At 45.0% G+C, this 15,450-nt stretch overlaps 1 protein-coding gene across 2 annotated transcripts in view; it reads left to right on the plus strand.

Moving 5' to 3' along the window:
* LOC128915213 (proto-oncogene DBL-like) overlaps positions 1-15,450 on the plus strand; it is a 71,765-nt gene that overhangs the window by 37,536 nt on the left and 18,779 nt on the right. For both annotated transcript variants that reach the window (XM_054215292.1, XM_054215293.1), the window contains exons 12-24: positions 239-430; positions 569-740; positions 4,258-4,346; positions 4,931-5,019; positions 5,250-5,316; positions 7,085-7,200; positions 7,314-7,383; positions 7,740-7,832; positions 8,170-8,262; positions 9,244-9,369; positions 10,195-10,416; positions 13,898-13,990; positions 14,968-15,046. In XM_054215292.1, the coding sequence (XP_054071267.1) occupies positions 239-430; positions 569-740; positions 4,258-4,346; positions 4,931-5,019; positions 5,250-5,316; positions 7,085-7,200; positions 7,314-7,383; positions 7,740-7,832; positions 8,170-8,262; positions 9,244-9,369; positions 10,195-10,416; positions 13,898-13,990; positions 14,968-15,046 (1,501 nt within the window). The remainder of the gene's footprint in view (positions 1-238; positions 431-568; positions 741-4,257; positions 4,347-4,930; positions 5,020-5,249; positions 5,317-7,084; positions 7,201-7,313; positions 7,384-7,739; positions 7,833-8,169; positions 8,263-9,243; positions 9,370-10,194; positions 10,417-13,897; positions 13,991-14,967; positions 15,047-15,450) is intronic.

Below are 15,450 nucleotides of genomic sequence, written 5' to 3' on the forward strand. Positions count from 1 at the left end.
TACAAGTGGGAGCACATCTTGTCTGGGCATGCTGAGGACTGCAGTCACTCTCCAGAAAATATGTGGCCTTTCTGCTTTCTAATCAAAACGTGATAGCTGCTGAGGTCTTCAGGGGAGTACTAATTAGCTCCATGTTGAAAATACAGAGCCGGTAAACGGTCTTCCTGATGGGAACCTTGATTTAGAAGGGGTGCTGCTCATGGTCTCGCTCCCTGTGTTTGCACCCTGCTGTCCCCAGGCTCTGCAGTGCTGCGACGAAGGTGCCTACCTGCTCGCCAACCAGCAGATGGATAAGTGCCAGTCTAAAGAAGGCGCTCAGAAAGCTCTCCAGGACATAGAAAGGTTTCTTGAAAGCTCTTCAGCCTACTTAAACTATGATCCCCAGGCCCTACACTACGATTTTGAGTCGGTCTTAACATCTGAATTAAAGGTAAGCAACCCCTCCGGTTCCTTAACAAGTAAAAAGCAAGATCGGAGGGTGTTGTCAGCTTCATGCTCCTCTCTTTTGGGTCAAAGTGCAAAATAGTGGTTGTTTTTTGATCACGGGAGTCTCTTTCGCTCTCTACAGTGCCAGATACAGTCAGTGCAGGTCAAGCTTGAAAATGTTCGGAGCATGTTTGAGAATCGGCAGGCTTGCTTCAAGAAGCTGTTGGATAAACACGTGCGGCCAGTCCAATTGGTAGCCCCTCGGCCAGAAAATCCACCAAGATCAAAATCACCATTATTCTCTCCTAAACATGGTAAAATATTTTACGTTTGTGGTATTTTCAGATGATAATTTTGCTTTGAGGCAGGAAGAGTAAGGCTAAGGATGGTTTTGAGAAACCAGCTAGACCTTGCTGGCTGATACAGAGTTGTTGGATAGCGCTGAATATATATGAGATGATTTATTATCTTTCCAGTTTTTGTGTTGAGCTTCCCATACCTGTGTGAAGAATGGGGCTGGTTGCTTGGTATTTATTTTCCCTTCCCACTCAGTGAAAAAAGAGAGCTGTAAACAGTGCGTACTTCCAGTTCTGCTTTACTAGCATCCTACCGGGCTGAAAACTGGTGAATTAGTACTACAGGGGAAAAAGGGCAAGGCTTATAAATTTATTAGCGTACCTATTCTCTGTGACAGTCTCCATAGCTGTCTTCAGCTGGAACTGACATAAAGGGAGACTGATGTTTGCAAAGGAGCTCAGAGAAATGAGGAGCTCAAATCTCACGAAGAGAAATGAGAAGCTGGATGCTTAATTCCCTTTGATTCCTTGAGAGTGTCTTCCCTTAAATCCCCATTATGGAATAATTAATGCCCATCGAGGTACAAATTCTGATTGAACTGAGGTCACTGAATGTTCTGCCTTGATTTTGGTAATGGGATGTGCCACAATGTTAGCTTTAAATGATAACGTTAAACCTTTCATCCTTGGCAGCCCTGTATGTATCAGAATTAAAAAGTATTCTAAAGTAACATCTGTGTATTTTAAACCAGGGAGATGCTAAGTTACGTGGGAATATTAAATTCAGTGATCTGACTGCATAAAGTAATTAAATATTTGTGGTTTAACACAAAATTTTGACGATGAATTAATGAATATTGGTTATGGTGAATGGTAGCAGGTGTCATACAAAGAGTGAAAGTGGCTCCAATTAAGCGGGTGACATGTGAATAGCCAAATTAGCCGAGGATGGGAATGGAGCTGGATGCAGTGAGGGGAATAGGTGCAGGCCAGAGCAGTAAATAAATCCCAAATTTCCTTTTCCTGGGCTGGTGGCCCCTTCACTAGACCACACTGGCCTCTCAGCCCCTTTCCTCAATCAGGAAAAAAGCTGAGCCTTTGGAGTATTGCCCATTTTACCTAATGTAGCTTTCCCAACTTTCTAGAAACAGGAAAGTATTCGGGAGGAATTATTGACCTAAAGAGTGGGTGTAAATGGGTGGCCACCTCGGGGGGATGTTCTGAGACCTTCATCAATCGGCTGCACTTATTTCATGCCTTTATGGGATGCACGTTTTTCTAGCAAAGGCGGTCGCTGCCTGCAAAGCCCAGGTATCCTCCATTAATCCCTATCCTGAAAGGGATGATCAAGCCTGTTGAAAGGGGCATAGCCAGCAAGCGGGGAAAGGCAAAAGGTTCCTCTTTGGATAGATCATGCCAAGAGAGCTTTTTAATAAGGCCTCTGTTGGACACAGAACATCAAAATGCTGCTGTCCTGCTGGCGTGATGTGCAGTGTTGAAGACACACGCGAGGCTCCGCCGGGAGCGCTTTGGGATGGAGGGGTTTTATGGCGTGGATTGAAACCAAACCACCTCCAAGCACTTTCCTTTTGTCCTCTTTTTCTTTCTTCCTTTTGTTTCCCCCACCCCTTCTTTTTCCATCTGAGGACAGATGCTTCCTCATTCATCTTTGCCCTGGATTTGAAGCCTGTCTGATAAATGTGGTTCTAATTTTCAAACCAGTTTTTTTTTGGGGGGGAAAAAGAGTAAACCCACCCCCTCCTGAGCTGTGAAGCGTAGGAAGGTGTGTGGAAGCGGTACGGCAGGCTGCGGCCGAGCCCAAGTGCTGGGGCAAAGTCATTTGCAACAAAACATGGAGCTGCAGCTGGTGACCCTCTCTCACCTATCTTCCTCTCCATGTTCCCTTCCTCCCAGTGGGAGTCTCCCAGTAGGACCACTGGCAGGTCCCTGTTTTTTTGGATCTTCCTGTCCGCGATGGGTCACACCCCACACACCTCTGGTCTGCTCCCCAGCATCCACCTCTCTCCTGCCTCACGCGGCGTGTTTGCACGGGGAGGTTTAAGGCCCCGTGAGTGTGAGAACACGTCATGGTTTTGTCTTACCGCGGCCCCATCTGAAGGTGGGGCACTCGTTCTCCATGGGGGGTTGTGTTCCTCTGCATCCATTTTCCTCCCTACATCTGCTGTTTCGCCAAAGGTGGCTCCTCAGTGTCAGCGCTGCTGAAACCCTCAATCTAGACGCAGCTGCTGTTGCATTTGTATGTGTTGTGAGACCTTTTTGCACCCTACTGGAAAGATATTTCATTAGTCCAATCTTTTTTTAGATGTTTACTTTGCTGGCCTGCTTTTTTTTTTTTTTTTCCTGTTTGTAAAAAAGGTGAATAGTGCACATCAGACCATGTTTATTTTTGGTCCACCTCGGAGATTGGTGCAGCCACTGGGGCTGGCTGGAGCCAGCACGATGTCTTGCCACTGCCAAAATGGGTCATTGTTGATCCCCTGCTGGTCCCAGCTGCCTCCTCCGTCCTCTGCCACGTTGTGTCTGTGCAACAGACCCCTCACAGAGCTGGAGAAATTCCTTATTGCCATTTATCTTGGGGGAAAAGACCCTTTTGGTGAAGTATTGTCATATTAACAATTCAGGAATAAGAAGTATTTGAAAGACACCATATAACTCATTGGGGAGATCGGTGTTGTTTGAAGGGGCCCTACAGGAAAGCTGGAGAGGGACTTTCTACAAGGGCATGTAGTGACAGGATGAGGGATAATGGCTTCAAACTGGAAGAGGGGAGATTTAGATTGGATATCAGGAAGAAATTCTTTGCTGTGAGGGTGGTGAGCCCCTGGCCCAGGTTGCCCAGAGAAGCTGTGGCTGCCCCATCCCTGGAGGGGTTCAAGGCCAGGCTGGACGGGGCTTGGAGCAACCCGGTCTGGTGGGAGGTGTCCCTGCCCAGGGCAGGGGCATTGGAACGAGATGATCTTCAAGGTCCCGTCCAACTCTAACCGTTCTGTGATTCTGTGTTTTATTTTTAAGCTTCCAATTTACCTCTGTAACCCAAAGTATTACAAGTTGTAATTATTTACTGACAGTATCAATAAATTCTTTCAAGGTGGAGAAACAGTTTATACCAGCTGAGCATTTTGCCCTACGTTCATAAAAGGACTTTAAAACAGTATCCCAGTAGGTGATGTTCCTTTTGGTAGTTTATTTGATTTTATTGTTTTCTATCATTTGCACAGGCTTCACAGACTCTGTTAGGTTTTGATGACAGTATTCACTTAATGGACATCTCGCTTTTTCTGATTACTTTCTACTTTATGGCCTTTATGACCATCTGTGTGACTTGCATTATTTGGTACTCGGTATTGTTGTTTGAGATGTTACCCTTTATTGTGCCAGTTTGCCTGTAGAATTGGCTAATTATTCATTCTTAAAATGTATCCCATTTTTCTTTGTGACTTGTTAGTTTCTGTCTGAACCATCTCCTTCATGATGTACAGTACATACTTATATATTTTTTTATTTCCTGCCCAAGGCGTGGATTTTAATTCCAGTTTGAAGTTTTCATTTGATCTCTCTCTCCCTGGGAAGAAAACATCAAGGAAAACTCCAAGTTCTCGCAAGGTAAAAATTATTCTTGTAATCTGAATGAGTTTTATACACTGAAAAACGGAAACCCTTCTAAAAATTGGTTGTACTTTGACTTTGGATTTGAAGATGCTCTTTTTCTCTTTTTAAAAAATGAACCAAACAGCCCCTTCATGTCCGTATGGTTTAATTGGATTAGTCCAGCACCTGAGATCTATCTTGCGTTGTTTTTCCAAGTCGCAGATATCGATTTCCTGGGAGTTATTCCCTGAACTTGTTCTTTGCATAACAGTGATGTCTATTAGCAACACTCCACATCCACAGATATTTCCCCTGGGGAAATTGTTCTCCGGTTTCTGCACTAGTGAATTTTGTTACCAGTATTTTCAGGTTTTATGTGGCAGAGTAATTTCTGGGAATGTTTGGCTACCCGTTATACGCTGTGCCCTTTTAAAAGTTTTGTGTCGCAAAGGATTTCTGAAAAGGAGGCGTATTTCTTCCTTCCCCAAGGAGTTCCCGTGCCCGCATCAGGGCTGGGATGCCTCTGGGATGCCTGGGCTCATGCTGCCTCTGCAGTGACCCCCTGGAGCTCTTCCCACTGCATCCCATTTCTCTTCCAGATTGAAGTCATGCACGACTACCAGGAAAAACGGAATTCCTTGCAATCTTTTATTTCAGACAGTGATGACAACTTAGATATACTAAAAGGGTAAGCTTTCACCCTGTTTACCTCACTCAAAATGATGTTTATTTCTGGCCGGTCCCTGCCCCATCCGTGTGTTCCGCCAACCTGACCATCTCTTGTGCTTTTGCCTGTTTTATCTTCCCTATGTTGGTTGTTCATGAGATCACGCTGGATTTTGGGCTTGTTGAACTGTGGGGTTTTTTACAGACATGAAAATAATATGCTGCTTTTTTTTTTATTCTTCTTTATTTTAGCCATGTCATAAATGAGCTTATAGAAACTGAGAGAGTGTACGTGGAGGAACTCTTCACTGTCTTGACGGTGAGTGACTTCTTCAGGTTGCTCATTACCGTTCCCCAGTGACTTGTACAAAAGGGCACCTGCCACTCTGTCAAACGAAGCAAAAATGCGGTGGGGCAGGTTTCTGCCAGACTGTCAGATCCCAAGCTGGTCGTAAACATTCAAGTTTTCTCCCTAGCTTTTCTTTGTTGGAGGCATCTGCAGGAGCAGTTGGTGTCAGGATGAGCTTTTCATCTAGAATGAGGGAGAAGCCTTCTGTTTGTACACAAAAGCGCTGGTAATTAGTTTTATCGATGCCTGGAAAAATGTACAAAAAGCTGTTATTTTTAACTGTTCCCTAATTTCTTTTACCTTTTGGAGACAAAAGAAAGCAGCTTGTGTTTTATCATTGGGAGGATTCTGCCTCTGTACTGTGAAGTTCGTGAAGGTATAACCCGCATTTCTTTAGAAATCAGATTATAATTTCTCATGCTGCCATTTTAGACACTTCTACTTTATTTCAAAATAACTCTTGCTGATGGCCAAAACAAGTTGGCTCTTAAATACCTCTTCCCCCCCAGCATTTCTCTTGCTGAGGAGCAAGAGGTTATAAATCTGTTGGACTGCAGGTAGTTACACATAATTGCCCTGCACTGATTGTTTTTTTTCTGTTAAACCACACTATGTGATGAAGCGGTTGGCAGGTACACAGATTTATTACTGTGAGTATCAAGTCTAGATAGAGAAAAGTGGCCAGATAGCCTTTTTCTGAAGACAGTATTTCCTTTAAAGAGGGAAGCCTGCTTGCAGCCGTTAAAGATAAATGACTGCTTTTCCAGATATTTGTCGTCTTAATCAACTACAAAATGCCTGCTTAGCGTAAGGAATACTGATCCCAACTGTAGTGAGCGTGAGAGATTAACTTGGAAAGCCAAAGAAGACATGCCATACATTCTGAGTACATTTTTGGAAACATTTTTACTACTTTTGTTTAATCTGTGCAACATTGGGTGACTAGCGTGGCCAGCTTGAGTGGTGGCCGATGGCCTTCTTGAGTCTTCTTGGCAGCGATGGTCCTGAGCTCTGGCCGTGCCTTCTCCCTGCTCTACAGTTAGGATGGTTACCACATCTAGTGTATGTTTTTGCGTTGGTGCAGTGATGTGATGTCTCTGAGGGGAGCTTTGCGTTATTTCCTAGTTCCACCCAACAATTTGTAGTGCAGCGGTGTCCCTTCCAGCTCCTCCTTACTGGGTTTCAAGAGGCAAGTGGAGTCACAGAGGACAGAAATCCTGAGGCATCAAGGAGAGTGAGACCCCGGTGCTCGGCAGGTCTTGTGCAAGAGCAAAAAGCCCATTGATTTTGGTATTTGATCTCAAGCCATCCCTGCTTTGTAAGAAGCCACCTCGTGCACCGGTTCTCATGAGGTTGTGTGTCCCTGCATACCCTGTACAAACACATTGTCACTCCTGTGTCCCACAGTCATAGAGCAGATGTGTTCAACCCAGACAAGTGCCCCTCCGGGACCTCTCCCACAGTCAGCCCATAGCGAGGAGAAGGTGGCTGCCATTTGCCTTTGGTCAATAGAGAGCATCTCCATGGGAGCCATCCCAAGCCATCCCCTGCCAGACCACATTCCCAGGGACTGAAAGGCAGGGGTTTAGGGACAAAAAAATAAGGCAATAAAATCTGCACTTTGAAACAAAGCAGATTGTATCAAAAGTCTGTTCACATCCCTTTTTCATCTGCCTTCGAGGAGGTGCCAAGCCAAGGCCTTACCGACTGAGTGATGAGCCCCTTTTGCATCCCGCAGGGCTACAGGGCTGAGATGGATAACCCCGCCATGCTCATCCTCATGCCCCCCGTGCTGAGGAACAGGAAGGACGTCCTCTTCGGAAACATGCCCGAGATATATGACTTCCACAACAAGTACGATGCTGCCTCTATTCCTCTTTTCATCAGACTGGTTTCCTTTCACAATTAAATCCCCAAACCGTGCCTTGCTCACCGCCGCGTTTTGTCTCGTCTCCCGTCTCTTGCAGAATTTTCCTGCACAGTCTGGAAAGCTGCCTGGGAGCACCCGAGAGAGTGGGATGTTGTTTCCTAGACAGGGTAGGTGACTCATTTTCACATATATAGCAGACTTGAAGGCCAGTGTTTCTCCTGATATGTCGCACTCCGCAGCATCTCAGTTATGTCAGTTGGGTGAGATGCTCCTGGTAGGCAATACCACTGGCAAGGCAGGGAGCGTGGGTGTGTGGGCAGCAGCAGATGGGGGAAAGCAGCGGTCGTGACTACACCGCTGTGATTCCCAGCAGCGGTTCTTTTACCCAAACTCTGTGACTTTTAGATATTAAGGTTGGAAGCAGAGATAAAAGCAAATTCACAGTTTGGGTGTTCAGCTTATTTGTCCGCCCAGCAGGTTGGTGTCTGTGCGTGTGTGACTTGCCTTTCGGCTTCCCTTACAGCGACAGGATTTCCAGATGTATGAGAAATACTGCCAGAACAAGCCCCGGTCGGAGTCCCTGTGGAGGCAGTGCTCCGAAAGCACCTTCTTCCAGGTGAGCCATGTGTTCCTACCAAGGCAGGCATCAGCCTGGGACACTCACTTGTCCTAAACACTCTCTTCAGCACCCTGCTGATTTTGCAGCATATTCTGTGTGCCATTGCATGGAAGCCTCACAAAAATAACTGTTGGAGTTTCTTGTACACAACGAGTTTAAGGCAGATCTGTTCATTATGTTACTTCATGTGGTTTTATAATATTTCTTTAGTTATAGACACCATATGACAATTTTAGATGAAATCTTTGAAGACAGCAAACCATACTAGTTGTGCTGTTGGAATAACTACTTATAGTTGGTGCAGAACTTGCTTAATTGGAATTCTTGGTTCCAGGAATGCCAAAGAAAATTGGAGCACAAGCTCGGGCTGGATTCCTATTTGCTCAAACCAGTGCAGCGCCTGACAAAGTACCAGTTACTTCTGAAGGTATTTCATATTCTACTTTGAAAGGGCATCAGGAGATAGATCTGCTTTCAGGTTTCTTTTATTTTTCAATTAAAGGTTACTTGTAAATCAGCACCAAGCCTTAGATTGCATACTGCTTAGCTTGGCCCTCCCATAGTGACTTTCAGAGAAGATGAAAACCCACATACCTGGAAAAGGAACAAGATCTCTTAACAAACTGTTTTTACGGGGAGAAAGACTGCATCTGTTCAGAGATGCAAAAGGACAGAAGCAGCTCTAAGAAAACTGAACCAGAGATGATAGTAAGCGTGTGATGAATGAACTATAATATATTGATGCATCTCCTTTTCCCCTCAGGGTTGTTATGATGCCTGTAATCTTTAATGCATTTATTCTTGTGTCCCTGCTCTAAGGCAGGGCAGTGCTGTTATTCCCAGTTTACAGAAAACTGGGGTGGTGGCTTCTGAACCCCACCTTGCAGCTTCTTGAATGAGGGATGAGTATACGAGGAGCTCTAAGTGGGCAGAGGAGATCGCAAATGAAAGTTATATTATTTAGTGGTATAATACCCAACTCTGTCTTCTGCTTATTGACCTGAAGGCTCTGGATTTTATAAATCTGCTCCTTGTGTCTGCCAGTCTGAAGACAATCATATGCCTTCAAATAAGGTTGCAGCAGATATGACATATTGGCAGCTGATGGAAAACCCCAGCCTTATTTCCCATTTCTTACCAAGCAGGAAAACACAATACAAAGAACTCGGATGAGCCAGATGCCGCTCTGTAACCTGACACTGTCCTTAAGGAAACCCAGAAAAAAATGGGCCATGCTTCAGTCGCTCGTTGCGCACCTCATACTGACTGTGGTTTAGACCCAGTCTTTTTTCTGGTGACCTATGAAAAAAGAAACTTAGGCAGTGTAGGTTGCTCTTGGACATTGGAGACTTCGGGTGAGGTGGAAAACTGTTTTGTTCAACACGTGCTCTTCCATTTCTATTTTCAGGAGTTGCTAAAGTACAGCACGAGCTGTGACGGAGTTCAGGAACTTCAAGAAGCTCTAGTTGCAATGTTGGATTTGCTAAAGTCCGTCAATGACTCCATGCATCAGATTTCAATAACAGGATATGATGTGAGTAGATTTGGGTAATGGGAGACTACGGCCGGATGATGCATTGGGAATGGATAGTGTCCCAGAACGTATGACCTAAAAACTGTACTAGAGCAGCTACAAAGTGTGTGGGATCAGGAAGCTCTTAACAAGTGACAGCCTTCCATATGACTTCAGGATTTTGGAAAATCTTTGTATCCAAAGGACATACCCAAAGTTGCATAGTGCTCACACTTGCCACCTTGTGGTTCTCGAGAGTATTTTTTCCGGCATGCACCTTAGTTGTCTCATGGCCCACCTTATTAATTCACCTGGGGTGTCTTCATGGCATTTCTCATTCAACATTCAACTGAATCCTCTCTGATTTTGATCCTTGCCCATTGAAGCGGTTGTCTTTCCTAGGGCTTCAGAGAAGGGTGAGGGGATGGCTTTCTGAGATGCTGGTCCCAGTCCTGGCCTCCTTGAGAAGTCCATGCTCCGAGACCTCAGTTCAGGCTCAAATCTCCTCTGCCCTCTCCCACTGAAGTAGACAGAGCCCTTGACCTGGACTTCCACAGGAGCTGGAGAGCTTTCCTGTCTTCTCAGTTCTTCCAGTTACGGACTTGTATCCCTTCACATAGGCCAGCTGCAGCCCTGCATCCGAGACCTCTGCTTCCCTCCTGGCACCGTGCCGTCTCTCCCAAAAAATCATCTGATCCTTCCAGGAAGACCTATTCTTAGAGTGACCTGCCTTGGAACAGGGCTGGCCCCGTTGCCTGTCATTGTTTGGACAGTCCCCTTGCATTTTAATTGACGTCTTTTTCTTTCTTTCTTTCTTTTTTTTTTTATTTGTCATACTCTCACCAGGGTGACCTGAGCGAACTGGGGAAAGTGTTGATGCAAGGATCTTTCAGTGTTTGGACGGGACACCGAAAAGGTCCGACAAAAATGAAGGATCTTGCCAGGTTCAAGCCAATGCAGAGGCATCTCTTCCTGTATGAGAAAGCCTTGGTCTTCTGCAAGAAGCGAGAGGACCATGGAGATGGATATGACAAAACCTCATCTTACAGTTTTAAGCATTTTTTGAAAGTAAGGAATTTTTAGTTGGGGCCATTGCCTTTTATGTTGTAAATCAGTAATTCTGCAGACCCAGAGAGTGTATTTCCTCTGTCATGGTGACTTGTTTCCTGCTGTTACGGGTTGTAATGCCCCATATGGAAGTGCCATGCCCCTGAAAGGCTGTTGGTTGTAATAAACTGTGAGGAACCCCATAGCTGAAGCAGCAGCTGGGAGAGCCCGTGGACTCAGTGTCACATATGTGGTGGCATCTGCCGGGGAGATGGTGTTGTGGGCAAGTCCCAGGGATGAGAATGTGCCTTCCCCCCTCCCCTAGTCCCCTTTCCAGCAGCGGGGGCGAGGGCATGAAACTGGGGAGGCTCTTCACGCCTTCCCCAGCCCAACTGGGAGAGCAAGGGGTCTCCTCATGTCCATGGTCCCCAGGGAGGTCCCTTGGGCTGGGCTCCGTCTGGTGCCCAGCCTGGAGGAGCCTGGCTGCTCCCGAGCCCTGTTTCCCAGCCAGGGGGATGTGGAGAGAACTCTTCCTCCTCTCTCATTGCCTTTCTCCTTTGGCAGGCTCTAACTGCAGCTGAAAGGACAATTATCAGATGAAGAGAGTAGCCTGTGGCAAAATATGCGGGACATAAACAACTGTCTCAAGCCTATAAATGCTAACTATGATCAACAAAAATCCTAAACTGCTCCTCTAAAAGAGACCTCCTGGCGTTCTGCGGGTGATGAGTGCTTCTAACACCAGCGTTTTGTCTCAGTACTCTGCCTTGTTTTTCTTAATAAGTAAAAACCCCATATGGGTATATCTTAGAATAGGAAAAAACCTGGGCAGTTGGAGTAGATGCTGCAGGTCCCTGATCTCAGCGGGGTCTGGGGACAGAGGTGCCACGAGTCGTCGGAAAGCCATGTAATAGTAGATAAGTCTGTTCAGCTCCAGCGCACGTTACAAATTGTGTATTAAAAGCAAATCCCAGGCCATATGTGAAATGTTTTTCCCAAACAGCATCACTTTCTTTCTGGAGAGCTTGTTTTCCCTGTAGCGCTTGTTTTGCCATACGTGCTTTTGAAAGAACTGAAGAGGTGGTGTGGGCAAAGCCTGCTCGGAGGAGAAAATCCTGTGCTCAGGAATTCAGGCAATGTGGCCAGGATTTTTCTTTGCCTCCAGAGGGCTGGTTTTCCAGTTGTTTGCGTTGCCACACCGAGAGGTAGGGGTAAGAGAATCTGTGGATGCTGCAGGATTACATCTGCACGCATCCCTTCTCAGAATTGCTGTCCTGAGGGCAAAATGATGTTTCTGGAGCTTGACATTTGTTTCATTCATGATAGCACCAGGACATTATTTTTCTTCGCAAGGGTGTTTTCTGGGGATTCGGAATTAAAGCAAGCCGTTGGGTCGAAGCTGTGTAACTGGACGTCTGTAAAACAAACATTTACGTACAGAGTATGTAAAATATCCAGTGGTCAGTACCTCTTCAGCTGAGATTCAGCGATGTAGAGGGTGCAGGTTCATAACTCGCTGCAATGCCAAGGAGATGAGTCTGCCTCGTACCGCCCTGGAGGGCGATGCAGAGGAACGCCATCCCAGAGCTTCCCACCAGCCCACCTCGTCTGCATTGCAGTCAACAGCTGAGGGACAGTAAATCCTGGCTGGGGGGGACACAGAATCTCAAAATCCACTAACGTGAATGGACAGACCTTAAATATGTCTATTGCTGGCACTTCTCTTCACATCCTCATAGTAGATCATGTAAAATTTCTAATATCTGGATGCCTGGGCAGTTTTGTAGGAGCCTCTGTATAATTTACCATGTTAAACAAGATGCACAGAACTGGAAATTGCGGCAACTGGATGGGGTGCCCTTTCAACATCCTCCATAAATTTATTTTTTTTAACTTTTAAGTTTTTTAAGTGTTCGTAACATCAGGATGGAGCCTGATCCAGCTTTCGAGGGCATCACGGCGCTATACTGCGCAGGAGAGAATTTTCCAAAACGTTCAGGGCGATGCTGCAGATTTTAACCCGTGTGTTTTTTGAATACCGGTGGATGTGTGTAGAACTGCCAGTGGTCACTGGCTTTGATCACCTTCTTGCAAGCCCAGTCCTGCTCAGCGCAGGTCTCTCGACTTTTGTCAAACGTGGCTGTACCGGAGCGGTTGAGAGAGGGATGCCAGGCAAAGAGAGACTGGGAAATACTGACCGCTCTTCAGCACGGCGCCTTTCCGCATCTGGAGGCAAACGCTTTCTCCAAAGGTCAGAAGAGCTCTGCTGCTTATGGCAGTGAAGAAATGATGAAAGCTAACTAGCAACTTGTTTTCTGTTTCCTGAGGCTGTTGGTGGTCACTGAAAATGGGCGCCGACATTTGAAAACATAATGAGGAACAGAAAGTTTGCCCAGGTGACCCAGTCTGTAAATCCCCCTCATTAGTTTCTCAGACCAAGAGCTCTGAGGATGCACGTATTAAAGAGGGACAGCAGTGTTAAACAGATGCTCTTTCTAGGGCTTTATTTGTATTTATGCTGATTTATCTAATGCGGTCCATGTGAATAATTTATGGTAGATGATACCATTATTATTAGATCAGTTTCAAAACGTGTAAGTGGGATACTTTAGCTATTTTGGACCATGCATTAATCAGCAATAAATTCCTAGCAAACTGTTCTTCAAATGAGAAGATGTTTTATGCGATATCGGGTATTAAAGCACTTTTCAGCTCTCCGACGTGTTTGGCAGGTGGGACAGAAGTCTCCTGTTGATGAAGACTTTCTTGGACTCCAACCATAGTTGGAGCTTCTCATTCAGTTGGGTCATGGTGTGCAGATCCTGAATGATTTGTGCCTTTGGCATTTCCATCCACCTTATCAAAAGTGGGCTGTGATAAGGGGTACAGCAGCATCCAGCCACATCTAGCTTGAAATCTGCGTCCTTCCTAAAAGCCAGGTTTGTGGCAGCTCAGGCTGTACATCAAAAAATTAACCCTTCTGTTGGGAACCTTGGGATGATGTCTCAACTACAGGGATAGGCAGGGACCAAAAGACGTTGAACTGAAATTCCTAAAGGAGCTGAGGGCTTCACAAAGGGGTCTTAAAGATCACTGAAAGAATGAAACACGGCATCCAGCGAGTAAATAAAGAATCATATGGCAGAAATAATGTATGTAGAAAAACAACGTGCCATGCATTTATAATGCTTCGTGTGCTTCATCTGGGAAACTTCATGCTGGAAGAGGTATGAGATGACTTTTCAGTTAGTTCCACTGATTCCCGAATGAAAAGTCCCCATCGATTGGTTTCAGAAAGCTGTTGCAAATACAACAAGCTGGTGGAAAGTCAGGGGGGATGAGTTAGATAATGACTTTCACTTGCAACTGAAATTAAAGTTGACGAAATATGTTAAATTGGGTGAGAACAGGTTTGTTTAACATGCTGCAAAATGTCTGGAATCGTAGGGAAGAGGGAGAGATTTGTGGTATGGTTAACTTTTTGGTTCTTTTGGATTTGCAGATGAACGCGGTTGGAATAACTGAGAATGTGAAAGGAGATCATCGGAAATTTGAAATCTGGTATAGTGGGCGAGAAGAGGTCTATGTCGTGCAGGTTTGTCGCTTCAAAAGCCCGGGTATTTGTACATCCTCATAACAGCGTTAGGGAAATGCCTCCCCTTGATCTTTATGGGATTATCAGATATTTAACTTGCATTTTCAATTCCTCTTTTCCCAAGACAGCATTCCCAGAGCTGTCCCAGCGGCTGGTCCTTGGTGGCCAGTCCAGGACTGTAAAAGTCATCTTAAAGTGGAGGCAGAATTGCCCCTTGGAACCAGAGCCTTTTATTCCAGATGAACCTTCCAATAGACCTGGAACTGGACAAAAAAAGACTTTACTGTGCTTAATAGCTTGTACGAATTGGGCTGGGAAATGGGCATCATGCTTTAATGGACACAGGCCACGTGTGCTTCTCTACAATTAGATGTCAGAACTGCTCCCGGAGCAAAGGCTCAGCCTCTGTGCTGCTATTTCCAGCAGTCTTTCGACTCATCTACAAAATAGTAGCCTGATCGACCTGATTCCTTCCCGATTATTTTTTTCCCCCCCTTTTCTAGCATTTTGAATAGAAATTTGTGGAGGTGAAATGTTTGCATATTGGGGTGTTCACAGGAAAACCCGTTGTGAAAATATTGTTTGTTTTTTTTAATAGGTCCTCTGCCCAGCTTTTTTTCCTCTTTTCTCTTTGTGAACTTAAATTCACAAAGCAGATGTATGTAGCCAAGTGCACATATATACAAAATGCACATTTGGCCCTTTAGCTATTTTGTTAAAGAGATAAGAAGCAAACACATGTGTGCTTTTGCCCACACTCCTTGCGTTGTAGTGATGGCTCCACAATTTCCACTGTGTTTTGCCTGGATGTAGTGGGGATCATCAATTTTAAAAGCTGAAGAATGTTTAAAATTTAGTGGTGGCTTTGGATAAAAGGGGATTTCAGGTTAATTACAGCACAGAAAAGTAAGGTTTTATTCATACATTATAATGGGTGATTCTTAATTCAAAATTCAGACACTCTTCTCTTCTTCCAGGCCCAAACAGTAGATCTGAAGATGGCATGGCTAAATGAAATAAGGAAAATCTTGTTCAAGCAGCAGGAGCTTATAAAAGGTACATTGGATCAGTTTCTCTGTGGCATTGACTCTGCAGCAGCACCTTTCCTATTTTCACATTGCTAATCTTCAAATCCACCCATTCTCACCAGAACGTTGATTTTTGAGAAGCAGCCTGGTAGCAAAATACTGGAGTGAGGCCTTACATTGCCGGGACATAATGTAACTTAGAGCAGTAAAGGCCACGTGCTTATGTGAAAATGAATTACTGAAGTATATATATATATATATATTTTTTTTTTTGGTCATTACTTTGGGGTTTACTTCACATTTGTTATCATGGGCTTAATTCAACAGAATACATAGCAGATGCCTAGTTTTAAGCATATTAGAGTCCACAGTGGCATGCTGGCTATTGGATTTGTGCTTGCGTACCGTCTTCATCATAACTAAGTCTGTGCT

The sequence above is a fragment of the Rissa tridactyla genome, chromosome 9, assembly GCF_028500815.1.
Source record: "Rissa tridactyla isolate bRisTri1 chromosome 9, bRisTri1.patW.cur.20221130, whole genome shotgun sequence".
NCBI classification, from domain to species: domain Eukaryota; kingdom Metazoa; phylum Chordata; class Aves; order Charadriiformes; family Laridae; genus Rissa; species Rissa tridactyla.